This window comes from Chaetura pelagica, unplaced genomic scaffold (assembly GCF_000747805.2).
Source record: "Chaetura pelagica isolate M959 unplaced genomic scaffold, ChaPel_1.0 scaffold56, whole genome shotgun sequence".
NCBI lineage: Eukaryota > Metazoa > Chordata > Aves > Apodiformes > Apodidae > Chaetura > Chaetura pelagica.
The window spans coordinates 335,886-363,850 of NW_009953792.1; the positions used below are offsets into that span (position 1 = coordinate 335,886).

At 48.1% G+C, this 27,965-nt stretch overlaps 1 protein-coding gene across 1 annotated transcript; it reads left to right on the forward strand.

Moving 5' to 3' along the window:
* Nucleotides 1-323: 323 nt before the first annotated feature.
* On the forward strand, nt 324-27,019 carry GDPD4 (glycerophosphodiester phosphodiesterase domain containing 4). The gene is made up of 15 exons (XM_010001058.1): nt 324-506; nt 1,669-1,772; nt 2,782-2,875; nt 10,662-10,721; nt 12,346-12,444; nt 16,208-16,301; nt 18,374-18,519; nt 18,895-18,977; nt 19,781-19,931; nt 20,843-21,067; nt 21,840-21,997; nt 23,239-23,386; nt 24,436-24,518; nt 26,081-26,163; nt 26,988-27,019. The coding sequence occupies exons 1-15, from the start codon at nt 324-326 to the stop codon at nt 27,017-27,019; spliced, it is 1,743 nt and encodes a 580-aa protein (XP_009999360.1).
* The last annotated feature ends 946 nt before the right edge of the window (nt 27,020-27,965 follow it).

The following is a 27,965-nucleotide window of genomic DNA, read 5'->3' on the forward strand; positions in this document are numbered from 1 at the left end:
GATTCTATGATAATTTGGGCATCTGCATGGAGTGTTTAAATTAGTCTTTAATTTCCCACAGCTCCCTGTATAGTCAAAAAGGAGGCAGAGGTCCCCTCAGAGGTGATTCAGAGCATCTAAGTCACAACCAGGAGCATCACTGATTGCTGAGGGGACTTGCAGACACCGTGATTTTCTGTTAGACATCTCACTTGGGTATATAAAATGAGGTGGGGTGTCCTCAGCAGCCTCTCCTGCTGGATGCAGCATCCCCTGGAGAAACCTTAGCTCTATGTAACCCTTGTGGTTTTGTTTCAGGAGGAAGATGAGATAAAGCCCCTCAGATGGAGGGCAGTTCTACCAGCCTCAAGAGGCTGAAATTTGGGAAGCTGAAGGTGGTACGTCGGCGCTTGCTGCAGAGATATGAGCACCAGCCCTTCATCTCCTGCCTGGCTGGTTTCTACAGCTGCCGGTGGAAGCGGTACCAGCGCGAGAGGATCGAGCCTGGGAAGTGCTGCTGCAAGACGGTAACTGGGCTCTGAACCAGCACGGGCAGGGATGTCTGTGAAGGGACAAGGCAGTTGGAGCTGGCAAGTGGTCGATGTCACGGGACAAAGGCATCTCAGCCCAACGTTGTTTGGATCCCACTGGGCTGCTGGATTTTGCTTTGTTTTTGTGTTTTAGAATCACAGACTGGTTTGGGTTGGAAGAGACCTTAAAGATCCTCTAGCTCCAACCCCCTGCATGGGCAGGGACACCTCCCAGCAGCCCAGGCTGCTCCAAGCCCCATCCAACCTGCCCTTCAACACTGCCAGGGATGGGGCAGCCACAGCTTCTCTGGGCAGCCTGGGCCAGGGTCTCATCACCCTTACAGGAAAGAATTTCTTCCTAATATGTAACCTAAATCTCCCCTCCTCCTGTTTGAAACCTTTCTCCCTCTTTCTGTTACTCCAAGCCTTTGTAAAAAGTCCCTCCCCAGCTTTTCTGTAACCCCTTCAGCTGCTGTTAAGTGCTCTAGGGTCTCCCTGGAGCCTTCTCTTCTCCAGGCTGAACACCCCAACTCTCCCAGCCTGGCTCCAGAGCTGCTCCAGCCCTCCCAGCATCTCCAGGGCCTCCTCTGGACTCTCTCCAACAGCTCCATGTCCTTCTTGTGCTGGGGACTCCAGAACTGGGCCCAGCCCTGCAAGGGGGTCTCACCAGGGCAGAGCAGAGGGGGAGAGCTGTGCTTGCTGTTTTGTGGTGTTTCCATAGCAGGCTCAGTTTGTCTGCACCATCGTGCAGCTGACAAACATGGGGTGGCAGGAAAGGACCCTTGCAACCAAACCCTCCTGGCCAGTGAAACATCTCAAAGCCATAGGATCAAATTGAAAGAAGTAAAATTTGGGATGGGTGTGCAGTAAGAGTTGCAAAGAGGGTTGATGCACAGTGCAACTTCCTCTCATGAGTTGGTTAAAATCCTGTCCTTTGTGAAGTCATGGGATCTGTTTTCCCTGCAAATAAATACTGCAGAGTACTGAGAACATCCCCCTGGTCCCTGGGGACAGGCAGGGAAGGCCTCCCCATATGTGCTTCAGGAGGGTCAGCAGCAAGCCATGTGTTTTAGGGACAGCCTAAAAATACCTGCCATTTGCTTTGGTTGCTTTGGAGTAGACAAGGCTCTGACCACTTGTCCTTCCTCCCCCTCTCCAGCGGGAATGCATGTTTTTCCCATTGCTAGTTGGAGCTTTCTGCCTTTCTCTGGTCTTTCTGTACATGAGCTCTGAAGCGAAAAATGACTACAATAACTTTGACTGGTAAGTACCACCTTTTCCTTCTCTCCTGCTCCTCGGGCAGGTCCCCAGGGCTGCTGGGAAGAGATGAGCACCCTCCCCAGCAGGACACTTTAGCCAGGAGCCAGAGATCTGGCTCCATAAATTCTTGGAGTTCATCCAAATTGAATGCCCAGTGACTTCAGAGGTGCTGAGGCTCTGCCCTTTGCTTGGCTACAACTTTTTAGGTGTAAGAATGAATTTGGGAGAAAAAGGAGGCATAATCACACAACCTGTGAGTGAAGGGGACTAGATAGCTCTTCCCTTTTCTTCTCTGTGTCCTTCTTCCTCCCCTGTTCCCCCTGCAGAAATGCAGTGATTGGCATCAGAGGCATTGCACCAGCTGCCTCACAGGCTGAGAACTGCATGTTCCTGGGCTCAAGAGTAAGAAATAACCAGCAGGGATTTATGCAGAACCTTTCCTTCTGCAGTACCTAGACAACAGTTATGCAAATCTGGCCCCTAAACTTAAATTAAAATGTAATATTCTGGGGAGGAAAGGTGTAATAGCATTACTCATCTTATTGAGCTTTTGGGTAAAAAGTTAAACTCTCCCTCTCTCTCTCTCCTGGGGCAAACCCTCTGCAGCTTCTCCATCTTTCTAGTGTTTTCTCCATCAAAACCTGACTCCCATCCCCTTCTTGCTGCAGATTGCCAGGGTGAACTGTTGGCCTGAGTCATGTTGTCTCACTGTTTGCCCAGGTTGCCTCGTCTGCAACGAGCTGCTTGTGCCTCCCAGGCAGCCTGGGAGCTCCCTGGAGCAAGGCCATCAGGGTGGTCCTGTGTTTTACCACCCCAGCACACTGGGCTGCTGGTCTGATGCAATCGTGGGGCTGGGGAAGGGTGCTCTGAACCACTTTTGCATGTGGATTGTCTCTCCCTCCCTTGGTTTTAGTGCTTTGAAAAATGCAAAATCTCAAGGAATGGGTTTGTTGTTCCCCTCCAGTCCCTGTGTGAAACAGAAACAGTATTACAATATTCTGTTGCTTTTTAGGTATACCTATATAAACCTGGGCTTCTGGTTTCTCTGGTCTATTGTTGTCCTCACTATGGCTCTAATCTCGTTCATGTACATCGCGCTGTTATTGGTAAGTAACTTTCCTTGTGAGCTGATCATCATTGATGGCTCTAGAAAGTAAACATAGGAATGGCTTTAGTGGGTCAGACCAAAGCTCACCCTATCCCTGTGGATGATCCCTAGACAGTGGGCACCTGGGGAAGATGGGGAACAGGAGTATTGATGGTTCTTTCTCCTCATGTCCACCTGCCAATGACCGATTTCATGTGGGGGGTCTCTGAGCCAAATGTAGTTTCTGTGATTTCTTTTGATGATTTCCATTCAATGGATTTGTCCAATGTCTCCTTGAAACCAGGTAAAGATGTGTCAGCAGTGGCTGCATCTAGATTTAGGGGAAGCTAAAACTTACCTGTGCAGGTCTGAGTCATGTGCTGGTGGTGAGATGTCATCAAAGCTGAGTTATTCCTCTAATCCTGAATAAAACTGCTCATTAGAAAAATGGGAACATTATCACTGAAGCTGTCTTGACTCATGTAGCTTTGCTGGAGGGTTTTTATTCAGGTAGAGCCTACAAATGGGATCACAAAATGCTGCTGAAGTTTATACCCAAAGAGACAATGTTGAAATCCTCCTTTTCCCAAATCTTTGGAAATTTTCTCTAGAATTCTGATCTACTGGCTTCTTTGGTTATTGGACTCATACCAAAAGCAAGAGTTCCTTACATTTCTACCCAGTCCTCTTTCTTCTGCTGTCCTTCCCCTCATAGGGAACCCCCAGATAAAGACGTTGCTGTCTCATGCTCATCCTCCTGCCCACCAGGACCCCCAGGTCCCTTTCTCCTACCCTGCTCTCCAGCAGCTCAGCCCTCAACCTGGACTGGTCCGTGGGCTTGTTCTTCCCCAGATGCAAGACTCTACACTTGCCCTTGTTGGATTTCATCAAGCTTCTCCCGGCCCAACTCTCCAGCCTGTCCAGGTCTCACTGAATGGCAGCACAGCCTTCTGGTGTGTCAGCCACTCCTCCCAGTTCAGTGTCACCAGCAAACTTGCTGAGGGCACACTCTGTTCCCTCATCCAGGTTGTTGATGAAGATGTTGAACAACACCGGTCCCAGTACCAACCCCTGAGGGACTCCACTAGTCACACACCTCCAACTAGATTCTGTCCCATTGACCACAGCTCTCTGACTTCTTCCTTTCAACCAGTTCCTGATCCACCTCACTACCTGATCATCAAGACCCCATTTCCCCAGTTTATCTACAAGGATGCTGTGGGAGACAGTGTCAAATGTTTTACTGAAATAAAAATAAATCACATCTACTGCCCTACCAACATCTATCCACCTAGTTACTTCCTCGTAGAAGGCTATAAGATTAGTCAAACATGACTTCCCCTTGGTAAAACCATGTTGACTGCTCTTAATGACCCCCTCATCCTTGATATACTTAGAGATAGTGCCAAGAACAAGTTGTTCCATCACCTTTCCAGGGATGGAGGTGAGGCTGACTGGTCTGTAGTTACCCAGTGCCTCCTTCTTGCCCTTCTTGTAGACTAGAATGACATTTGCTGTCCTCCAGTCCTCTCCTGTTACCCACAACTTACCAAAGATGATGGAGAGTGGCCCAGCAATGACCTCCACCAGCTCCCTCAGCTCCCACGGGTGCATTCCACCTGGACCCGTTGATTTATGGATGTCCAGGTTGCTCAACTCCTGGACTCGTTGATTTATGGATGTCCAGGTTGCTCAACTGATCCCTAACCCAATCCTCATCTACCAAAGCAAACTCCTACATCCTCTGACAAGGGTCCTATGTTCCTCCCAAGTGGCCAGCCCCTCCTTCCATGATCCCTAGATTCTCTTTTTCCACATGGGTTTGCCCAGCAGTTCCTTGTTCAGCCATACAGGTCTCCTGGCTCCCTTCCTTGATTTCCTACCCACTGGGATGCTCTGATCCAGAGCTTGCAAGAAGTGGTCCTTGAACCAACTATCTTGAGCCCCTTTGCCATCCAGTACCCTGTCCCATGGGACTTCTCTTAATAGTTGATTGAAGAGGCCAAAGTTGGGTTGGTCTCTTCTCCCAAGTAACAAGTGACAGGACAAGAGGAATTGGCCTTGAGTTATGCCAGGAAAGGCTTAGATTGGATGTTAGGAGAAACTTCTTCACTGAAATACTAATTAAACACTGGAACAGGCTGCCCAGAGCAGTGCTTGATTCATCATCCCTAGAGGTGTTTAAAAGCCATGTAGATGTGGTGCTGAGGAACATGGTTTAGCACTGGGTTTGGCAGGTTAGGTTAATGGTTGGCCTTGATGATCTTAAAGGCCTTTTCCAACCAGAATGATTCTGTGATTCTGGGATGCTGTGACTGGAGTCCATGCTCAGTCTCAGGCCTGTCCCAACTTTCATTTTGAAGTGCCAGGTGCTGAGGGTGAGGTTCTGGCATTCACTCACCTCTGTGACCAAGACAAGTGGCTTTTATCATCAGTTCCTGTTGTTCTTACCCATTTCCTGATGTATCATCATATACATCATATCATCAGTCAGTCTGTGAGCTGCTCATGGCAGGAAATCTCTGTTTGCTTTGTTCATGCAGTGCCTGACACGATTGGTTTCTGGGGTCCTTTGTCCCTGCTGAAGTACAAATAAATTGTGGTTTTATTCTGCTGGGAGCAATAAAATAATCATAAATAGAAGAGCTACTTGGCCATGCCCAGAGTGATCAATAGCATCAGAAATCCTGTGGAGTATCTGAGCTCTGAGTAGGACAAATAACAAGATTTAATGACAAGGATTTTGTGACACCCTGGTGGCTCTAGGCCCCCACCTGGATTATTCAGCAGAGCCTACCTGGTTTTCCCAGTGGCCAAGGGCCAGTGCAGGTGGTTGCAATGCTACTTTTGGCAGCTCAGAGCTTTGCCAGAGATGGCCATGGGACATGGATACCTCTGAGATTGTGCCTCAGGAGGCTGTGGATCTGGAGTCAACCTCACAATCAGACTAACCCATCATAGCACATGCTAGAGTTGGATTTTACATGATTTTCTGGTCTCGAGGAGCATGAAGACCACTGGGGCTGATGTGTCAGATTGACCATGCTCTGTCTGGATGCAAACATCAGCCAGTGTCCAGTGGACTTTCTGAAAGGAGTTTCATAACTTTGGCAGCACTGATGGGATGGCTGCAAACTGCTGGGGCAGGTGGTGGGCAAAGTGGAGCCAGAAAGGAAGATGGAAAAAAAGGAAGTGAAATTGGTGTCCTACATGGTTCAATTCAGTCTTGGTCCCACTCTGTGTTGTGTAGACACATCCTCTTCTTCTCAGCATCTCAGTTCTAGCTATTGAGGCTAACAGCACTTGCCTTCCTCTGGAGGTTGAAACATAGATAAACCTGAAAGAACACAGGTAATCTGGATGCTATCAGACAAGTCCCACCAGAGAAACACTTCAGAGGTTCCTCTGCTCTGGGAAGAGCCCCCTATAATGAGGGTCCACTTGCTCCTTACCTTTGTGGAGCTGTTAAGTGACCCACCCAAAGCTACTGGAAATTTCTAAAGGCACTTGCCCTGCTTGATTGCATCACCATGTCACTATGTCATTTGGCAAGACTGCTGCATTCATCTGTGTTGAGCAGTGGGAGGCACGAGGGACCATGAGCTGCTACCTAAATAAGATGAGGTCTTGAAGGAAAGAGGAGTGAGGAAAGTATTCACCACCACCACTCATGCTCCCACTATCTCAAAGCACCCAGGGGTGTATGACAGTCCCACTCCTGCATGCTGGGTCTCGTGACAACAGCTGTGGCTTGGCCATGCTGATCCCAGCAGGGTGCTTGTCAGAGAAGGACCCTGCCAGGAGAAGAGATCCACCCCTCCATGGCTGTGTGCAGAGTTTCCCCTTCATTCTGCCTGGCCTTTCACTGGAACCTTTGAGGAACCACCCAGCAAAACATGGGACAGCCTCACAGGACACCAAGTGCAACCCAGTCCTTCCATATCTGACTACATCTGCCATTGTGGGGACAGTAGCTGGATCACTCAAACACATTTCAGGTCACTGGTGGCCAAATAGGTTGCCCCAAAAACGCATCAAATCCCATGTTGTGGTTGAACAATGTTGGATGAAGACTTATCCCTGTGGTATTGCAGGAAAGACTAGAGACCTTCAGCCAGGCAACGTTTCCTTGGGATGTTTTACATCAGCAGCCCATGGCACCAGAAAACTGAGCACACTGATGCCCCTCTGGAGATCTGATAGCAACCAGTGGCTGGTTTGGTTTTGTCTGTGAGCACCAGACCCTCCTCCTTAATGATGGGACCCAACTGGTGCCCACAAGCCTGCTGCCATGACCTTATTGAGCACCACTGAAGCAAACACTCTTCTGCCCACTGGCCACCAGTGGCTGAACAAAAACCTGCCCAACAAAGCACTTCTTTGCTGAGTAAAGACACTCTCCATCTGCAGGCATTGTTGCCTTTTTTTTTTTTCTTTCCAGACAGTCAATTTCAATTAATTCAATTGTTACCACTCCACAGGAGAGTTTTCTCATCCCTTTAAGATCATCCAGTCCAACTGTTTACCCAGCCTTGCCAAGGCCACCACTAAACCATGTCCCTCAGAACCACATCTACACAGATTTTAAATCCCTCCAGGGATGATGAATCCACCGCTGCCCTGGACAACCTGTTCCAGGGCCTGACATCACTGCCAGCAAAGAATTTTTTTTCCAAATATCCAATCTAAACCTCTGCTGGGACAACTTGAGGTCATTTCATCTTGTTCTGCAGTTTGAAGACACCAACAGAGAGGAAGAGACCAACACCCACCTTGCTACAACCTCGTTTCAGGTAGTCATAGACAGTTATAAGGTCTCCCTTCAGGCCCTTTTTTTTCCAGAATTATTGGTCACCTAAAATCTACACGTCCATATACTTGTATTAGACAATCCCAGGATAAGTGAGGAAGCAGTTTGGAAGAGCCAGAGTTGCTGGTACTGGTTGCTCTAGTGCAAACCTCTGGGACATCATTGCTAATGGCAGCTGCTCTCCAAAGAAGAACATATCGGACAGGTCAGAAAACAGCCTTTGAGGAGCAGGGGGAAGCCAGGTGATTGTGGCTTGAGATGTTGGAAAGCAAAGAAAACTCAAGCTGACTGTGCCAGAACACACAGATAGAGCTTGTCCACATCATGTCAGCTCTCTGGTCCATCAAGATATGTTGTCCCACAGTGATCAGTGCTGTGACTGCAAGAGTTCCTTCTTCACCCTCCGAGGATGAAACCTGGTTATTACTCTTCTTGTAAGCTGATAATGAGATGCTGTTTCCATCCATAAAGATGAGCTCACCCTCTGATGGCATTCCCAGGTGGGATGTATCATTCATGCCAAAGTTGTGCTGCAGCATCAGGGGAGGGTCTGGCTGAGCATGGCCTGTGAAAGAAGTGCTTGGCTGCAGGACAGGTCAGAAAACAGCCTTTGAGGAGCAGGGGGAAGCCAGGTGATTGTGGCTTGAGATGTTGGAAAGCAAAGAAAACTCAAGCTGACTGTGCCAGAACACACAGATAGAGCTTGTCCACATCATGTCAGCTCTCTGGTCCATCAAGATATGTTGTCCCACAGTGATCAGTGCTGTGACTGCAAGAGTTCCTTCTTCACCCTCCGAGGATGAAACCTGGTTATTACTCTTCTTGTAAGCTGATAATGAGATGCTGTTTCCATCCATAAAGATGAGCTCACCCTCTGATGGCATTCCCAGGTGGGATGTATCATTCATGCCAAAGTTGTGCTGCAGCATCAGGGGAGGGTCTGGCTGAGCATGGCCTGTGAAAGAAGTGCTTGGCTGCACCCTGGGCAAGGACCAGATCTTTGTGTAACGTTGCTTGCAGAAAAGGAGCAAAAATGTCTTTTTTTCATCCATTTTCTGAAATAGCTTATTGAAAAGGGACTGACTTTAGATCTTCAGCAGTAATTCAGTTCTTTCTGAACTGCTCTCGTGGTTGCTCATCAGGTACTGGGTGTAGGATTCAATGAAAGGAGGGTGACATGTCAAGAAGCACTTAAAAGCTGATCTGTATTCTCTGCTGAACTTATATCTCACTTCCAATCAGCATGGTCCTGGAAAGAGAGGTGTTTGTGGCTGGGTGGGAAACTGGCTACATTCCTGCAGTTGTGTTTCATGAGAGCAGAGCCCCTTCCCTACATCTGTATGTCCTGCTTCACACAATGCTCCTGTGTTCCACTCTGGAGGAACCTGGATCATAAATGATCCTTCTCAGTAGAGCACTGATGGCTACTAACAGATACTTTTCTTTAAACCATCATATCTGGTGATAGTTGTCCACAAACTGTCCCTTACAGTGGTTGGGAAGTTTGTTTCAGGCACTCAGATTCCTGAGCACAGACCTGTGCATTGTCACAGCACCAAGGTGCTTCTGGTGCTTCATCACCAGGTGCCTTGCACCCTCAGCAAGTTTGCTGGTGACACCAAGCTGTGTGGTGTGCTCAGTATGCTGGAAGGAAGGGACACCATCCAGAGGGACCTTGACAGGCTGGAGAGATGGGCCCATGCCAACCTCATGGAGTTCAATAAGGCCAAGTACAGGGTCCTGCACCTGGGTCAGGGCACAAATACAGGTTGTGTGGAGAATGGATTGTGTCCAGAGGAGAGCACAAAGATGATCAGAGGACTGGAGCACCTCCCCAGTGAAGACAGGCTGAGGAAGCTGGGGTTCAGCCTAGAGAAGAGGAGGCTCCATGGTGACCTTACAGCAACTTTGCAGTATCTGAAGGGGCCTACAAAAAAGCTGGGGTAGGGCTTTTTACACAGGTGTGTAGTGAGACAACAAGGGACAATGGTTTGAAGCTTAAAGAGGGGAGATTCAGGTTGGACATTAGGAAAAAGTTCTTTCCTGTGACAGTGGTGAAACACTGGCCCAGGTTGCCCAGGGAAGCTGTGGCTGCCCCATCCCTGGCAGTGTTGAAGGGCAGGTTGGATGGGGCTTGGAGCAGCCTGGGCTGGTGGGAGGTGTCCCTGCCCATGCAGGGGGTTGGAACTAGATGATCTTTCCATCCCAAACCATTTTGTAATTCTATGATTGGTTGCTTAAGTTTGGGTCAATTTTAAGAAACTCTGGATCAGATAAATGAAATGGTTTTATTCATCCTTTGCTTTGTGGTGTCCAAGGCCTCTCAGGTTGTCCCTTACTCTGGCTGGGGTTTGCTCTGTGCTTCACAGAAACCTTCTCCAAGGGCCCAAACTTGCCATAGGAAGGAAGGAATGTGACAACCATTGAAAACTATAGAGTTTTTTAAATCTTCAGGGTAGTTTTTCCTGTTCTGAGATGTTCCTGTCTCTTGCAGTTCCTGTGATACTGTGGAAACATTGTCTCCTTTGCTGTCTGCTCTGTATTTTTGTGGTGCTTTGGAGGCATTTTTTAGTCCCTGACCTCTCTCTTATGGTTGAGATGCCTCTAATCTCAACAAATGCACAAAAAATAGGCAAAGTTAGTTGTGTGTGGGCTCTTACCATAGCATTTGACCCTGGCCAGCATTTCTTTTTCAGATTCTGTACTCACAAAGAAAAGTAATTAAAATGTGTACCCCAAAGTGCCCAATTATCTGTCACCCATGAAAGAGTTTTGATACTGCAGGGCAGCCTTGCTATTTGCTCAGTCACTTCCAAAGCATTTGTACTGTAGCAAGAAACTCTTCATACACCTGCCTTGCTAACAGCCTTGAGATTGTGCAGGAAGACCCAGAGTAAAGTGACTTCCCAATGCAAAAACAATTCCAGAAGTACCTCACTGAACACAACTCATCATCTTCTACCAGGATGCCAACAATCTCTTCTTGTTTTCCCAGGTCCTAGCGATGTGTTTGATTGCAGAAGGTCAGCAGCTCTACCTGCACTGGAGTCACAAGGTGGGGAGGGTCAGGGCTTTCTGGTAACTTGAATTCATGCTTAAACCTACTGAGTCTGTGGTGTTTTCTCTGCATTAAAAATCAGATTATGGGAAAAAGGAGGAGAGGGAAAAGGTTGACCTTAGGAGACTTGAGATGCCCATAAGAATGGTGTCTCCACCTGAGCTGATCACCTAAATACCTTCTGAAGTCAGCAAAGGGAAATGAGTCCTGTGACATCTAAATTAAGATTAATCACACTTAATGTACCTTTCACCCCATGCCTTATAAAGAAGCCTGCAGTGACTCATTCAGGTGAAGATGTTTGACATGTCTACATGGGGAAACATGAAGACAAACTCAAAGTTTTCAGGAGAAGCACAGCCTAGTTTTCTGTAGCAGACTTTTCCAGCAGTGAAAAAAGTGCCTGCTGTCTCTGCAGAAGAGAAAGTTGGTTTGTCCAGGGCATCCTGGTGCCTTTAGTTTAGCTTTTGGGTCTTTGGATGGTTTGGGAAAAGCCACCTGAAGCTATAGAAGTGCACAAACAAATCCTCAGAGAGTTATTGCTGCAAAATGATGCATTAGAATCACCTTCCTTAAGGAATACTTGAGGGTATGTAAGGCATTTAAAAACCAGCCTCTAGCCATGCAGTTCAGGGCAGAATGTAATATGATCCCAAATCTTGCAGTGAAGGGAATAACTGAATGTGCAGATACTTGATCCTGTGTTTCTTCATTTAACTGATGGAAACACTGTCATCTTTACTATTGAAAATTGGCTTCCAGAAGAACCAGAACAATGTAGAACAATTTGTTAAAAAAACCCAATAGTGAGACTGCATCCTTGGGTGGAAGAGATTTGGGATGGATTATTAAGGTGTTGATCCATAGGATCCCCCTAAAGAATGGTTATGGTCCAATTTCTACTTGGTTCTCAGCAGATAGATGATATACCCAGAAGAACCTGCCATGGGAGTGTTTCCATTGCTGAGGCCTGTTGCAAAGCAGCTCATGGCATAAGGAAGCTGTGTTGCTGTCTCTTTTGGGGGGAATTCCTCACTGCTGAATTTAGCCATCTGCAGATTAGGGATTTAGGAAGAAATTCTTCACTGTGAGGGTGGTGAGACACTGGAACAGGTTGCTCAGGGAGGTTGTCATTGCCTCATCCTTGGACATGTTCAAAGGCAGGTTGGATGGAGCTTTGAGCAACCTGGTCTGGTGGGAGGTGTCCCTGCTCAGGCAGGGGGGTTGGAACTAGATGACCTTTAAGGTCCCTTCCAATCCAAAGCATTCTGTGATTCAATGATTTAATGTAAGCTAATCATCTAAGATCCATCTACAACAGAAGAGAGAAAGAGAGAGGCATCTTCCACCAGAAGGTTCACCTCTAGAAATTCCTCTCTTTCTCCAGTGGTTACAGAGGGAGCCCTGAGGGCTGAGCTGGGTACCCAACTCTTCAGTCCTGCCACACAAAAAAAGCTTTGTCTGCTTTTAGTCCCATTGAATCTCTCTGAACTGACAGACTCAAGCTCACGTCTCCTAAACTTACCAAGTCTGAGCTGCTTAAATAAGCCTGAGAGTAAAATGGGTGGCACAGCCCGGGCAGAAATACTGCAGCTGATTGATGTCTTCTTTGTCTCCCCAGATGGGGACTTTACTTGTCTTGGGCTTCTCCATCGGAGCCCTCTTTGTGATTTCAGTTCTCTGGGGACAAATCTGGCAAACTGTCCGTCTGTCCTTCCAGGTAAGAGGGGCTGGGGTCGGTTTGAAAGAGCAGCTTGTCTGTAGAAGTATTTTGTGGTGGTTGGCAGGAAGTGTTCTTTCTGGTGGGTGGTTTGCAGGTGGGTTTTCCTGGCAAGGTATGTGGTTTTGAGTAAAATTTTATTGTGACTTCACGTTGGTTGTCAACCAGTTGAAGATGAGCCAGCAGTGTGGCCAGGAAGGCCAATGTCATCCTGGCTTGTATCAGGAATGGTGTGGCCAGCAGGAGCAGGGATGTGATTCTCCTCCTGTGCTCAGCACTGGGGAGGCATCACCTCCAGTTCTGGGTGCAGCTCTGGGCCCCTCATTGCAAGAAGGACCTTGAGATGCTGAAGCAGGTCCAGAGGAAACAACGAGGCTGGGGAAGGGACTGGAGGTAAAGTCTGGTGAGGAGAGGCTGAGGGAGCTGGGCTTGTTCAGCCTGGAGAAGAGGAGACTCAGGGGGGACCTTCTCACTCTCTACAGCCACCTGAAGGGAGGTTGGAGGCAGGTGGGGTCGGGCTCTTCTCCCAGGCAACCAGTGACAGGATGAGAAGGTCTGGCCTGAAGCTGCTCCAGGGGAGGTTTAGGTGGGATATCAGGAAGCACTTCCTCATGGAAAGGGTGCTCAGACCTTGGGATGGACTGCCCAGGGAAGTGGTGGAGTCCCCATCCCTGGAGGTGTTCAAGGACCGGCTGGATGTGGCACTTGGTGCCCTGGTCTGGCTGATGTGGTGGTGTTGGTCATGGGTTGGACTTGATGATCTTAAAGGTCTTTTCCAGCCTTGGTGATTCTGTGATTTCTCCTTGGGAGAAATAAGCCAAGACCTGAGGTTGAGTTTCAAGCTATCAGATGTGAACATGTCTGCTTGGGAAATCATATCCTTTTTATTATTTTTTTTATTATTTTTTTTGCAAAATGATTTAGTTGTGCTGTTAATTTGCAAGTGTCCAGGATGGTTAAATCACACCTCTTTTGCTGGTTGTATTGCTGAAGCAAGAACTTTCTCCCTGATCAGCTCCTACCAGTTCAGCAGCTTTAACATGAACATGATTTTGGTCTTCTGTGACTTGGAAGAGCTTCACCCCCTGAGGGCAGGACAGCACAGTTTTTGGGGAGCTGGTGGGAAATGCTGGTGCCAGGTGGGAGAACATGCTGGATTCAAGAGGTCAGAGTGGATGGTCTGTTGGCCTCCTCAGCTCTCGTTGTTTAGTGTTCGACCATCCAGGTCCCCACATGTCTTGGGAAAGAAAAAGTGTGTAGACTTTGACTGCACAGGTGCTATTTGGGCCTAGCAGCTCTCCTCGTTGTGGCTTACTGCTGGAGAACATTCCATATGGAAGAGGAGTCACAGGTGTGACTGTGGGTGTTTGGGTGTTCAAGCACTTTGAGATCATAGAATCATCAAATCGTGAAGGTTGGAAGGGACCTTAAAAATCATCAGGTTCCAACCCCTCTGCCATGAGCAGGGACACCTCCCACCAGCCCAGGCTGCACAAGCCCCATCCAACCTGCCCTTCAACACTGCCAGGGATGGGGCAGCCACAGCTTCCCTAGGCAACCTGTTCCAGTGCCTTCCTGCCCTCATGGGGAAGAATTTCTTCCTAATATCTAACCTACATCTCCCCTCTTTCAGTTTAAAATGATAAAAAAGTACTTCAGTTGGCACCCTGCTGCTGTTCCCAAAGTACATAAACCTTTTGTAGTCCCTGTGTCATGTCCATTAGCCCTGCAAAGCTATCTCAGATAGCCTGGACATCTCAGATGGCACCTCTGTTTATGCAGCTGCTTCTGATGGAAAGATGCTGATATCGAGTGTCTGGGGCAGACAGCATCACATGCAGGAGCATCTCTCAGTGACTGTTGCCTCCTTCAACCCTTCCAGCTTAGAGGATCAGGACTAGGCAATAGGAAAGATCTACATCTGGGTGGCCTCCTAGCACATACTTAATGTGTCTGTATCCAATTCTGGAGTCCCCAGCATAAGAAGGACACAGAATTCCTTGAGCATGTCCAGAGGAGGCCACAAAGATGATCAGGGCTGGAGCAGCTCCCCTATGAAGACAGGCTGAGGAAGTGGGGCTTGTTCAGCCTGGAGAAGAGGAGGTTCTGTGGGGAACTTATAGCAACTTTCCAGTATCTGAAGGGGTCTACAGGAAAGCTGGGGTAGGGCTTTTTACATGGGTGGGTAGTGAGAGGACAAGGGGCAATGGTTTGAAGGGGTGATTCAGGTTGGACATTAGGAAAAAGTTCTTTCCTGTGAGGGTGGTGAGAGCCTGGCCCAGGTTGCCCAGAGAAGCTGTGGCTGCCCCATCCCTGGCAGTGTTGAAGTGCAGGTTGGATGGGGCTTGGAGCAGCCTGGGCTGGTGGGAGGTGTCCCTGCCCATGCAGGGGGGTTGGAATGAGATGATCTCTAAGGTCTCTTCTATCCCAAACCAGTCTATGATTCTGTGATATGATAATAACTCTCAGTTCTGGCTGAAACAGAAGCCTTGGGGCTCTGATGAGAGTGAGAAAATGATGCACTGGTGTCATTGACAGCTTGGCCTTGTTTTATGAAAATTGTATCATGCCAACATCCATTTAGTGTCTGTACCAGTGACAAACTATTTCTGTGTGGTTTCCAGCTTTGCTCATGCATTAATGATAAACCCAGAAGTGATTTTTAGCTTCTGATCTTCTCTTTTACTCTTCAGGATGAAAGTCTAATTACCATATCTCTCCAGCAATAGGTATTATCTAATAGATCATAAGCATTAAATGAATATATTGTTTTGTGTTACTAAATACAGAGAAATATTTACACATTGAGTTAAAAGTGATTTAAAAAAAATATTTAAAAAAATGCAATTAGGCCCAATGGAAGTGAATTAAATGCTTTTTAATAGAGGAAAATGAATTGGTTTTCTGCAGTATATAGATAATACATGAAGCTGGTACTGCAGGGGGTGTGTGAGTCTAATAAAGTCCATGATCAGACATGGACCAGGTGAACTATTTCTCTTATACCACAATAATTAATTCCATAGAGGTGTCAATACCACATTTTATCACTCAGGTTGGTAGAGATTAATGATTTAGCTGCAGTGTGCTCTGGAGATGAGTGTTAGCTGGGTGGGATTGGATTGGGTTAGGTTGGATTCAACTGGGTGCTGCTCACAGGTTGTGGCAAAGCAGCAATGGCACTGGTGGCCTGGTGGACAAGGACAGCCAGGTCCTGCCCTCTGCCCTTTAATGGTTTTAACTAGAAGAGGGGAGATTTAGACTAGATATGAGGAAGACATTTTTTACAGTGAGGGTGGTGAGACACTGGCCCAGGTTGCCCAGAGAGGTGGTAGGTGTCCCATCCCTGGAAACATTCAAGGTTAGGTTGGAGAGGGTTCTGAGCAAGTTGATCTGGTTGAAGCTGCCCCTGCTCACTGCAGGGGGGTTGGAACTAGATCAGCTTTAAAGGTCCCTTTCAACCCAAACCATTCTATGATTCTAAATTGTGTGTCCCCTTCAGCTGACTTAGGAGAAAGGAGAGCTTTGTGGTGCAGTGGGGACCACTCCTCAGCCTGGGCAGCTGGCCTGGCTGGGGACACATATTTCTCCTCCAAGTCCAGAGGTGTTGGGGAGATCCAACACAGCTGGTCCCAGAGGCTGAGCTGCTTGGTAACCTGCAGCAGGAGCCTGTACAGGTGAAAGGCTGTAGCTGTGTTTGGGTTGGTTTCCATCTGTTTCTGTACTTCATCCTTTGAGTAAAGTCCTTTTCTCTCCTTGCCAGATCACAGCTCCCTATCTCCACGTAGGGGCAATAGCCCTCATGGTCCTCCTGTCCTGGCCCGTGGCTCTTCATGCTGTCAGAGCAGATAAGAAAGGTAGAGTAGCTCTGCTTCCTGCTCCCTGTATGACAAAAGATGGACATGAGTGTGAGAAAAGAGGCGTGCAGGAGCCCTTTCCTTCCACATCTGCATTCCAGCTGGAGGAGACTCTCCTGTGTATCCCGGAGATACCAGTGGGGCTGGGGCTTGGGCTGTGCAGTCCTGTGGCTCTCCAGGTGCCTCACTGGTTTGCATGCTCCCTTGGCCTGTACCAAGACAGTGACTTGCCTTAAAATGGAGGAGATCAGCAGAAGGACCCATGTTCTGAGTCATGCATGGAGGTTTCTTCAGCCTTTTGAGGGAGGAAGCAGCCAAAGCAGCTCTCTTGGCTGACCTTTGCTTGCTGTACTCAGCTTCCCTGTCTCAGAAGGGATCTCCATTCCAGTCAATCCACTTTGGACTAGTCCATCTCAGTGAAAGCCAGCTGACATAGGAGAAAGAGCTTTTTGCTATGGGCAGTTCCTGATCATGTCTGAGAAAATGGACCAAATAGTCTAAGGACAAGGCCAGGAACCATTGCAGAAGAACCTGGCTCTGGGACTGGCTGTTTTTGTCTGACCTAGTTCCTCCATAAAGCTGAAATTACCTACATGACACCCATCTAAAGATGTTGATTAGCAATAAAAATGACAGGCAGAATGGGGCTAGTGAAGGCATTTTTTCCCCTGCCCAGGATTTTTCTTATTGAACTACTGCTGGGGAGTTTGGGGGGAAAATACACTGTGACCCCAGACATTACAGTCCACCACACCTAGTGAACTCTCTACTCAATACATCAGCTTGGTGTAAACTCTAGATCCTCCAGATCCACTGGCACAATGTGCAGAGGGACAGGGGTGGTGATATCCATTCAGAAAGGTGCGTAGGTAGGTAGGTAGGTAGGTAGGTAGGTAGGTAGGTAGGTAGGTAGGTAGGTAGGTAGGTACGTAGGTAGATAGGTGCATAGGTGCTCATTTCTCAGAGGACGTTTTTCTGATTGCTGAGGTGAAGCTCAGTGGGGCTCTTGGGCAATGTGTCAACAGACTCCAGACTATAGGTAATGAGCTGAGAAACCTTCCAGTACCTGAAGGGCCTGCAGGAAAGCTGGAGAGGAACTTTTTACACTTGGCATGGAATGATAGGAAGAAGGGGAATGGTTTTGTACTGGAAGAGAGGAGATTTTGATTAGACATTGGGAAGAAATTATTTCCTGTGAGGGTGGTGAGACCTTGGCCCAGGTTGCCCAGAGAAGCTGTGGCTGCCCCATCCCTGGCAGTGTTGAAGGGCAGGTTGGATGGGGCTTGGAGCAGCCTGGGCTGGTGGGAGGTGTCCCTGCCCATGCAGGGGGGTTGGAATTAAATGATCTTTAAGGTCTCTTCCAACCCAAACCAATCTGTGATTCTGAGATGCAGTCAGAGTCTGTAGGATTCTGTAGGCCACAAACTGGAGGTCACTGACAGCAATCTGAATGAACCAGGGAAGTGTTCACCCTGAAGAGGATGTAACACAGTTGAAGGAGAAAGGTTCCTCCTCTTCACTGTGAATGAAACTGAAAAATGTTGCTTGTTCTTACCTGTTTAAGAAAAAAAATCAGCATCCTTCTGTTTTTATACAGATGGGGGGAATTTCATTGCACCACCTGTAAAGAAAGAATCATAGAATCATAGACTCACAGAATGGTTTGGGTTGGAAAGGACCTTAAGGATCACCTAGTTCCAACCCCCAGTCGTGGGCAGGGACACCTCCCACTAGACCATGTTGCTCCAAGCCCCATCCAACCTGCCCTTAGAATTAAGGCCATGTCCCTCTGTGGTGCACAGCAAGATGTAATTAAAGCACAAACCCCTGAAGCCCTGACTTAGACAGTCCTCGTCCTTGCTTTGACCAGTTTGCTTTCCTGGGTTGCATTTTTTTGGAGAGAAAATGAAAATAAAGGGCAAAAAAAGGGATGGAAAAAAGGATGGGACAAAGCCCAGCAGCTACTTAGCTGGAGGGCTGCATTAAGATCAATCAAGCTGCATTAAAAACAAGGCAAACTCATCTATTACCATATGGATTAACTCTAGCCTTCCTCCTTCAAATTCTTTCAGTTGTTCAGGTGATAATTGTTGGTCCATACCTGGCTATCCTTCTCTTTCTTTTCTTGATACCTCTGGGGATGTACTCTCCTTGCATCAGAGAGATGGGGACACTTGGACCAAAGCCAGCCCTCATTGGCCACCGTGGAGCACCAATGGTAGGTTTGGAGAAGTTATTTCACAGTCTTTCTTCATCCTGTGTCTTGTTACCTCCATCATCATCATCTGTTTGAGTTTTTTTTTTCCCATGAAATCTGTGGAGGGTGGGAGGGGAGGTTTTTCCATTTGGAACTGCATGCCAAAGGCATCACTGCATGGACAGGGATAACACAGTTCCTGAGGCAGAAGATAGGTTTGGTGGCTAAAGGGGAAGACAACAAACAGGATACTTGAACAAGATAAAGTTTCTCCCTTGAATAAAATCAGAGGTGTTACAAAGAGTACTTACCAAGTTAGTCACAAAGAAAGTACTTACAGGCTCCTCCAGAGTGTGTTTGAAAATGATCTGCTCATGTGCTTTTTTTCGTCACCAGTTGGCACCAGAAAACACTGAGATGTCATTTCAGAAGACAATTGAACACGGTGGGGATGGTCTTGAGACAGACGTCACCATCAGGTAAGGAGAAAACGTTGCATCTCACAGAATATTTGCTGCTGCTTCCAAGAGTTGCCTTTGGGAGGTGCAGCTCCAGGGAATGAGGTTTTGCTGCTGGCTGGGACAGGGTCCCTCAGTTGGCCTGTGGTGACAGAGTCTGCAGGGCATGGCTGTTCCCAGGCAAGTCAATAAGCAGTAACAATCATTAATTCTACAGTGCATTTCAAATATTTTGCAGGGTATAAAGACAAGTCCCTACCCCTGGCCTGACTTGCAGGCCACAGTGAGGGTTGTATGAGGCCAACAGAAAATTGTGTCCAGGCTTGTGACAGCATTGTCCTAATTGCTAGATCTTTTATTGCCTTTGTTTGGGGAACCCATTGCCATGAGTTGCTAACACACTGTGCAGGATGAGCAGTGAATGAGAAAAATACTAATGCTTATATGTTCTACTAATGTGGACCTTTCTGAGAGAGAACATTTTGCCTTTCCATCACTGTCCCTTTAGGCCTCAGTCCTCTGAAACCCATCAAAACACTTCAGTGTCAGCAAAATGAGATTTCAACCATAAAGTTACTATCCATTTTTGGAGGGGCTGGCAGACATAAATGCCACCATCTCCATTTTCTCCATGACTTCTCTGAGGCCACCCAGCAGTATTTAAGTTGGAAATAACCTGTTGTCTTGAGCCTCAGTCTTCCCCCTTATCCCACCCTCTGCACAGAGGGAGGTCCTGCTGCTGCAGTCAGGGTGGCCCATGTGAGTCTGCTCAGGCCATGAATGAACCTGCACCCCAGGTGACCTGAACTCTCGTTCTCCAACAGCTATGATGGGATTCCTTTCCTCATGCATGACAACAGCCTAAAGAGGACAACTAACATCCAGGAAGTCTACCCCAATTACACTGATAAACATGCTGCTTTTTTCTCCTGGGATACCCTGAAGGAGTTGAATGCTGGAATGTGGTTCATTAAGGTAAGCACCATCAAGGACTATCAGGGAATCATAAAATGTGTGGGATTGGAAGGGACTTTTAAAGGTCATCTAGTCCAGCTCCCCTGCAGTGCACAGGGACCTTTTTAACTAGATCTGGCTGCTCAGAGCTTGGTCAAGCCTCACCTTGAATGTCTCCAGGGATAGGGCCTCTACCACCTCTTTGGGCAACATGTTCCAGAGCTTCACCACCCTCAGAGTAAAGAACTTCTTCCTAATTTCTAATCCAAATCCACCCTTCTCTAGTTTAAGGCCATCACCCCTCATCCTATTGCTACACACCCTTGTAAACAGCCCCTCCCCAGCTTTCCTGGAGCCCCTCCAGGCACTGGAAGGGGCTCTAAGGTCGCACTGGAGCTTTCTCTTTTCCCGGCTGAACACCCCAACTCTCCCAGCCTGTCTTCATAGCAGAGCTGCTCCAGCCCTCTGGCCATCATCACTGGGGTAGAGACACCAAGTGGGCACTACTTAAGAGTCAGTAGAAATACTTCAGCTGGAGTCTCCTGGGTTTGTCCAGTTGGCCTTTGGGCTTAGGAGACCTGAAGCAATTGGCTGGTGGGTGTTCTTGTGGCTCCTTGTCATGGCAGCAGGAGAACAGATGGAAGGAGAGCTACTTGTGCCAGGTGTGTGTCTCACAGTCACTGCTGACACAGTGGGACAGAAGCAGAGAGCAGAGTTAGCTCTGAGCTACACAATTTAGGGCCCAGGAGCAGTGTCCTCACAGCCCAGCTTCATTTCCCTTGTTTCTCAGGTAGAAAAGCTAAACAACATAAAGTATCCTCATCTCATACTGAGGGTTGATGACCAACTTTTTCCCTCTTGGAGATGGGTGCAGCTGACTCCCAGAGGCGACTGCTGGATTGATTTCCTTTTTTCTATCTGTTTATTTCTAGAACAAACCATTTGCATGCATGGGCTCACTGTCAAGGGCAGATAAAGAGCAGGCAATGAATCAGTCAATTTACACCCTGAGCAGTTTCTTACGCCTCGCAGACAATCATAACAAACTTGTGATATTTGATCTCTACCGTCCTCCATTGACACATCCTTACAGGAATTTATGGATCAACAGAACTATGGAAGTCATCCTCAAAGAAGTGAAAATGAAACCCCATCTGGTAGGTTTGTCCCAGTCCTCTGTAGCCCTTTACTTGCTCTCCAAACTGGGATGTTGGAGTCATAGCCTGTATGATTTGACTTGCATGAAGTCCAGCCCCTTCTTTAAAGAGGCATAATTTGGATTCTCTGGATACAAAATGATGTAACCCTACAGCAGCACAGGGAAAATGAGCCTCTGGATACACCAGCTGGTGGTTTAGCCCCCAAACTGCACCTTTTCATCACGACAATAATTGGTAGCCTAACCCTTGCTGCCCATACATATTTTATATATTGCACAGAATTAAATTAAATTGCCCTGGCTTAAATTAAAATACATGGAGTTGGAGCCTTCATTGCCTTTCTCCTTCCCCAGGCAATTCCCTGCTTGGGTTGGATACTAAATCCATGTGGATCAGGTTATGTATCCACAGATGTCTGGGGGGTTAGGCTGATCTGTATCTGCTGAAGGTCCCTTCTCCCCTGCTGGGAGAATGGGAGAAGAGAATCTCTTTCTGTTGCCTTTCCCATAAATCAAATCTGTCTTCTCATCCATGTCAAACACCACAGCTTTTGTTAGGCTGTGTGAAATGTGGTCACTGATGTCAAGATGATAAGGAAGAAACACTGAATACTTAATTCTTGATGAAAGTGCCTTGCAAGTGTGAACCCTTCATCCAAATGTTCTTTGATCATTGAAAGAAATACTTCATTTCAGGCTGGGTTTGTGTGAAGGGCAGAGGATATCACTAAGTCTGCTGTGGATTCATTGGGTTCTGTTGTTGCCTGCAGGTCTTATGGCTGGACAACAACTTCAGGTCCTTAGTTCATGCTGCTGTTCCTGAGTTTCAGCAGACAAGGGGCACTAAGGCCCCAGTTGAAGACCTATTGAAGAACAAGATTGTCAAACTCAATCTGGAGTACACTGAAATGTCCAGTGAAGATATCCGGTAGGTGGCAGTTGCAGCCCCAAGTGGACTGCATCTGGACTTGGTTTGCCTCATGTGTGTGGCAATGTCTCCCTCCAGTGACCAACTCCAGGATCTATAACATTTTGGGAAGAGTTCCTTAAAGTCAAGGGGCCATTCCTATCACAGTTTGGGAGTGAAGGGCTGCACTTCACTCCTACCGTTGACCCTGTGTGTGACCAAGAGGTGCCCTCTGTAATTACACCCCCTCTGCCCTCAGGTCTCTATTTACTTGACCAGGATTTCAGGATCTTCTGGGTACAATAACACAGAACTCCTGATTTATTGTCTTTCTACTCATGCCATGCTCAGTCCCACCAACACAATCATGGAGAATGAACAACTGTGTGTGTAACCTCCCATGGCTCTTCCACAAATATCAGTGTGAGTGCATAATGCTGTGATGAGAGACCATCACCCACTTGTAGGTGATGCTTTGGGGACTTGATTTCTTGTCTCTGTTACTCCCAGTTGCTTGTGACACACTGAGAATGTCATCTCTCCAATGAAAGGCTCCACATTTCACTGCAGGAGTTTCCAATATGGTTCTCTCATGTGAAAAGAAAAAAGAAAGTGCAGTTTAACTGTCCAGCTCTGCTTTTGTAAATAGTTCCAGTGCACAAAAACATTGAAATCTGATGAAAAAAAAATAATAGATCCTTTGGATGAGAGTAATGTTCATGTTTTCTCAATTATCATTTTTACAGGATGTAAAATCCTAACTAGATCCACTTGGGTAAACCCTGGATAGATCCTGTAGATCCTAGATAGAGTTACAAAGGCTGAAAATGATGATCCTTTCCTTGACCATTCTACAGAGGATGATCTTACTTCATCTTCAGTTTCAATACCTTTTAAGAAATTAAAAAAAAAAAGGAGTTGCTGCAGCAAACATAACAAACCTGAGCAGCCAACTCCGAGCTGGTTTTCAACACACTGCTGAGAGGTTGCAAACACATCCTTACATTGGTTCATATGGTAGAAGAGTAAGGGAAGATGTCACCTTTTGGACATTTTAACTGCATTTGCTTCCCAGTCAGCTATTCTGTATTGACCAATTGTGAATGATTAACTATTGGCTGGTTGGCTTTCCTTTCTATTCCTTATCTAAGTCCCAAAACAAACCTCTCCTACAGAACAATTGATATCTCCTCTTGTTTCAGTCCAAAAGAAGTACTGACCTCCTTTCTTAATGAAGGCAATTGCCTTTTGGTCTTTTAAAGGAAATATGCTGAAGTAAACATCACCACCAACTTCTACGTGATCAACGAGCCATGGCTCTACTCCCTGGCGTGGTGCTCTGGGGCACACTCTGTGACCACCAATTCTGTCCACATGCTGAAGAATCTCAGCCAGCCACTCTTCCTCATGGTAAGTGAAAATCCTCCCCCTCCCAGGGGTAGGAGGTAGGGTTGGGATGTTCATGGTTACCTATGGAGACCATGGATAATGGACCCTTTGCATGAAGAGGAGTTGAGTTGAAACTGGGCTCACCTGGAACCTCTGAGTTACTCCAGGTATCTCCAGGCACTTCTCCTCCTTTCTCTTGGCCCAGGTGGAAGCACCCTCCTTGTTGGGAGTTGCAACTTAGGCATTGAGATGGGTGAAAAGACATATTGAGACTTGTGTGGGGAGAAAGGAAAACCTCTGAGGGTGCAAGTGGCTGATATCAGAAAGTCCTCATTTCCTAGGGCTTTCGACTGCCCTTCTCAAACTTGGTCTTATTTCACAAGCCCAAGGGAAACAACCATAGCCATGACCCTTCCCTGCTCAGAGGAATTTTATTCAAGTATCTTGTCTGTTCCCTAAATCTGGACAACCTGTAGGGCTAAGAAGCACCTGGGGCACTGATCCCACCAGAGTCCTTACAGCCTAAAGGTTACTACTTTAACTGGCTTCACCTTCTTAAAGTAGGTTTTTAATGCTCCCATCCATGCACAACAGAGTTTCAGTCCATTCTGAGGGTGGGTGGAGGTTCAGTCTAAGGATGAGTCTTCAGATGCTCTTAGACTTAGAGCAGGGGCCACCCCAGACTCTCTGTGGTGTTCACTAGAAGACTGTTTTGCCAGAGAAAATGAGATTCCACCAGTTGATGTGAAAGTTGGAGGGAAGCAGAGAGGACTTACAGGGCCTGCCTGTACCCACAGGAGGTCCCTGTTATGTTCACTGTGATGTGGTACAGTCATCCTGGCCACATAACAGACCTGTTTTTAAGAAGGACGATTTGGCACCAACACCCACGGGTGAGCAGTCACTTTGAGATGCCACCAAATGCTTGAACCAACCTGAGGCATGTTGCTGCACATACAAACCAGGCAGCTGAACAGCCATATTTGAGCAACAAGGAAGAGTTTGAGCTACTTTTTTTGCTTATCTTGTGCTCCTTGGTGGTGGACACTTCCTCTTTTGCTGTCTTCCAGACGCCGCAGCAGTACAACATCATGTGGATCCTGACAGATCTGACCTCTGTGCTCCTCATTTCACTCATCTTCACTCTGCACTGGTAACTACCAAGTTGCTAATGGCCATTCTAATCTGATATTTTGTGCCAGGTAGAGGGAAGGAGGGATGCTTCCAGGTGGTCTGAAGGGTTAGAACTACTCTTGAGAACATTACCTTTGCCTTCAGGAACTAGAGGAAAGCCCTGAAAGTCTCCCAAAAGCTCTCTGCTTCTCTTGCTTGCTCTCATTTTCCCTTTCTATTTTGGCAGCTCAGGCATCGTCTACCCTCAGGATTCAGTGGAGACCTGGTGGATTTACAGTAGCAACATAAACCAGTTATCAAAGCTGATGGGCTGAGAAAGGAACTGATTTTTCTCTTATTACTGTTTAGACACTGTTGCCTTGGACTGACTTAGAGGAAAGCTCAAGGTTAATCTTGGAGCATCCCCTGCCTCTCTGTCTGCACCTGCCAGAGCCCCTGAGGAAATCCATCCTCACAGCTGAAAATGTCTGAGAGTGTCACAGGCACCACATTTTTGTTTCCTCCCACGCTGTCAAAGACATTGGTTCTGGTTCATAATTGGGCACTCTGGGGTTCCTGGGACAGGGTCACTGCAGCGGGTCGGGCGCCGGACGCTCTGCTCTGCCACGGTTGGATGAGGAACTTCCCTGCGCTCCTATCCCACTGGTGCCCAAGGAAAGCAAGAGATGCTGGGCTCAGCTCTTCAGCTGGCCAGCTGTGGATGGGTGGAAGGACCAGCCCAGGCCAGCCCAGGGGTTTTCTGCAGGGGTGCTGGCAGCACAACTGTGCTGCAGGTGACAGCAAGGGGAAACTTCGGGAAGCTCCTGGGTGAGCAGTCTGGCTTGCTGGTAACTGTGACTTGCTTTGGCAGAGGAAAGGGTGGCAGCTTTAGTTTTGCTGTGGGATGGTGGAGGAATGAATTAGTAGCAGTCTGGCCAGGTGAAGAACTAGCAGCTCTATAGCCATGTTTGCTGGGCATCCAGGCTTTTCCCTTCCCAAGGCAAAAGGCTCCTTCCCTTCCTTTCCCTTTCACCCTGCCCTGCTCTCCTCAGGACCTGCTTTAGTGGCTGTCACCTTGCTTTCCAGAGTGGTTCACAATCACCCCTGCAATCCATCACCACCACCACCAGACCTTCCCATGCCTGTCTCCTCCAGGCTGGTGTTCATGTGGTGTGTGCATTTCCCAGGGCCCTGCAGATGCTTCTGATCCAGCCAAATAACCACCTCTTCTGGGCTGGCATTGCAGGAAGGGCATTCCCAGCCCTGCCAGCAGTGCTCTGCATGGTCTTGTTTGCCAGATTTATCAAAGCACCAAAAATTTCTTCTAAATTTCCCTGGCTGCTTAGGAGCCACCAGCTGCAAACATTTCTGGGGCTTTTGAGCACAAAGTTGCCTTCAAAATGCAGTTGCACATGTGAAGTGTAGACTTGCAGACATCAGTCATACACTAGAGTCCCTTCTTGGTAAGGACCTGGAGCAAATCCCAAGATATCAGGGGAGTTTCTGCCCTGACAAAGTAGAAAAAAGGTGACCAAGGTATGAGGGACCTGAAAGGGGAACACAGTGAGTGGTGCCCTGACCCAGGTGCTTTGCCCCATGCAGGTGGCGAGAACGGACCGTCTCCTGCTGTCCCCAGGAAGGTGGCTCCATGCTGGAGGGTGGAACCTACAACAAGTTCAGGACAGGCGAGCAGGGTAAGAGGATGCAGAAGCTCCATCCTGCTCAGGGCCATCTCTGTGGGGGCACCAGGTTGGTGATGGGTTCCCATGCTATGCTGAAGGATGGTTGCATCCTGGGGTGTCTCAATCTCAGGTGCAGGTGGCAATGATTTCTCCCTCTGTTCAAGCATTGGTGAGGCCATGTCTAGGCACTGGGTCCAGTTCAGGGTCCCCAGGACCAAACAAGTGGGAGGAAGCTCAGTGAGGCCCCTAAGCTGGAGGATGGAGCATTTGAGATCTGGTTTTGCATAATGGGAGAGAAGATCAAAAGGCATCTTCTCACTGCAACCATCTAATGGGAAGGTGTGAGGAAGATGAAGCCAAATGTTTCTTGGATGTGCAGTGACAACAACACAAGCTGCAACCTTGGAAATTTTTACTAGATAGAAAGAAAGAGATCTTCCAGGTGGTCAGATACTGGAATAGGGGCCCAGACAGGTGGGGGATCTCCATTCTCAGAATGTCCAGAGCCCAGAGCAGCCTGACCTACTTGGTCCTGCTTCAAGCTGAGGTTGGGCCAGAGCCCTCTAGGCATCCCCTCCAACATTCATTCCTCTGCCATGCTGTGCAAAGACAGCCCAGAAGCACCAAGCTCCCTTGGGTCAGCAAGGCAGGGTGGGATTGGCTGGGGACCCTCCCATGCGCAGCTTTTTTGCACCCATGGAGCTATGATCCAGAAAAAAATGACCTAACCTGGGCTGCACTCATTGTCAGCCAGGTTCTGATTGCTCATGAGGGCTGGGAAAACAACTGCAGATCTTTTGGTAGCTGATGTGTGTCCCCTTCTCCAGAGCTCAGTGACATACCTACCGTCGTGGCCTGAAACAGGCAAGGAGGGGACATGGACCTGCCACCTCGAGGACTGGAGAGCAGAACCCCCCCTGCTGCCCCTTCCTGCAATGCAAACACCAACCTGCCACGGGGGCCAGCTGGGGGGCCTCAGACCTGCTGGGTGAGGAGGAGGAGCCATTTGCCTCCATGACCCTGCCAGAGATGAGCACCGAGCTTCCTCTCCTATGGCTTTCTTCACCATCCCATGACTGACAGGGATCCCTGGGGTGAGGGGGAGCACAGATGGAGTTGAAGCCATGAAGAAGCTGTGCACCATGCTGAGGTGCAGCAACCACAGGGGAGCCATCCTTTTTCCCTCCAAGACCCTTGCCATCCCACAGGGCAATCATCCTGTAATTCCTCCTGCCGTGCTTAAACCCTCTGTTCCCACAGCTGGGTTCTACACGTGCTGCAAACATCTGAGCATCCTCCAGCCCCCCCTTCTTCTGAGTTGCCCTCCTTTTCCCCATCAGACCAGCTTCTTCTCCACACAGTCCTCCCTCCTTGCAGGTCTTCTCCATCCCCAAGAACACTCTAGCCCCACCATGATGGCCAGGTGCTGCTGGCTGGGTCACTAGAGTCCCTACCTTTCTATAAGGCAGGAAGGGACAGCTTAGGTTTTCCTTTGTCCCACTCTTGCCCTGCCATAGGCCCTAGCAGGACCGTGTCTTCTCCTTGACTGTGGGTAAGGGCATATCTTCCCACAGGTGATGGACTTGGTGCCTTGTCCATACAGCTTCTGGGACTACGACCAGGAGCACATCATATTTCTCCAAAAGGACTGAGCTGCATGTGAATCGCTCCCACCAAGTGTCCTGTTTGCTTTTCCCTTGGGAAGGTCTCTAGACCTTTGTTGCACCCTGGGATTTACTCGTTGATACACAAGGGGGTGGATCTGTGCCCTGCTCTGTGAGGGGGATGTGAGCATCTCCCAGGTT

Coding starts and splice junctions, on each gene's coding strand:
- GDPD4 (XM_010001058.1), top strand. CDS start 324: ATGGAGGGCAGTTCTACCAGCCTCAAGAGGCTGAAATTTGGGAAGCTG. Junction 12,445..16,207: donor CTGTCCGTCTGTCCTTCCAG/GTAAGAGGGGCT, acceptor TCTCCTTGCCAG/ATCACAGCTCCCTATCTCCA. Junction 23,387..24,435: donor GCCAGCCACTCTTCCTCATG/GTAAGTGAAAAT, acceptor GCTGTCTTCCAG/ACGCCGCAGCAGTACAACAT.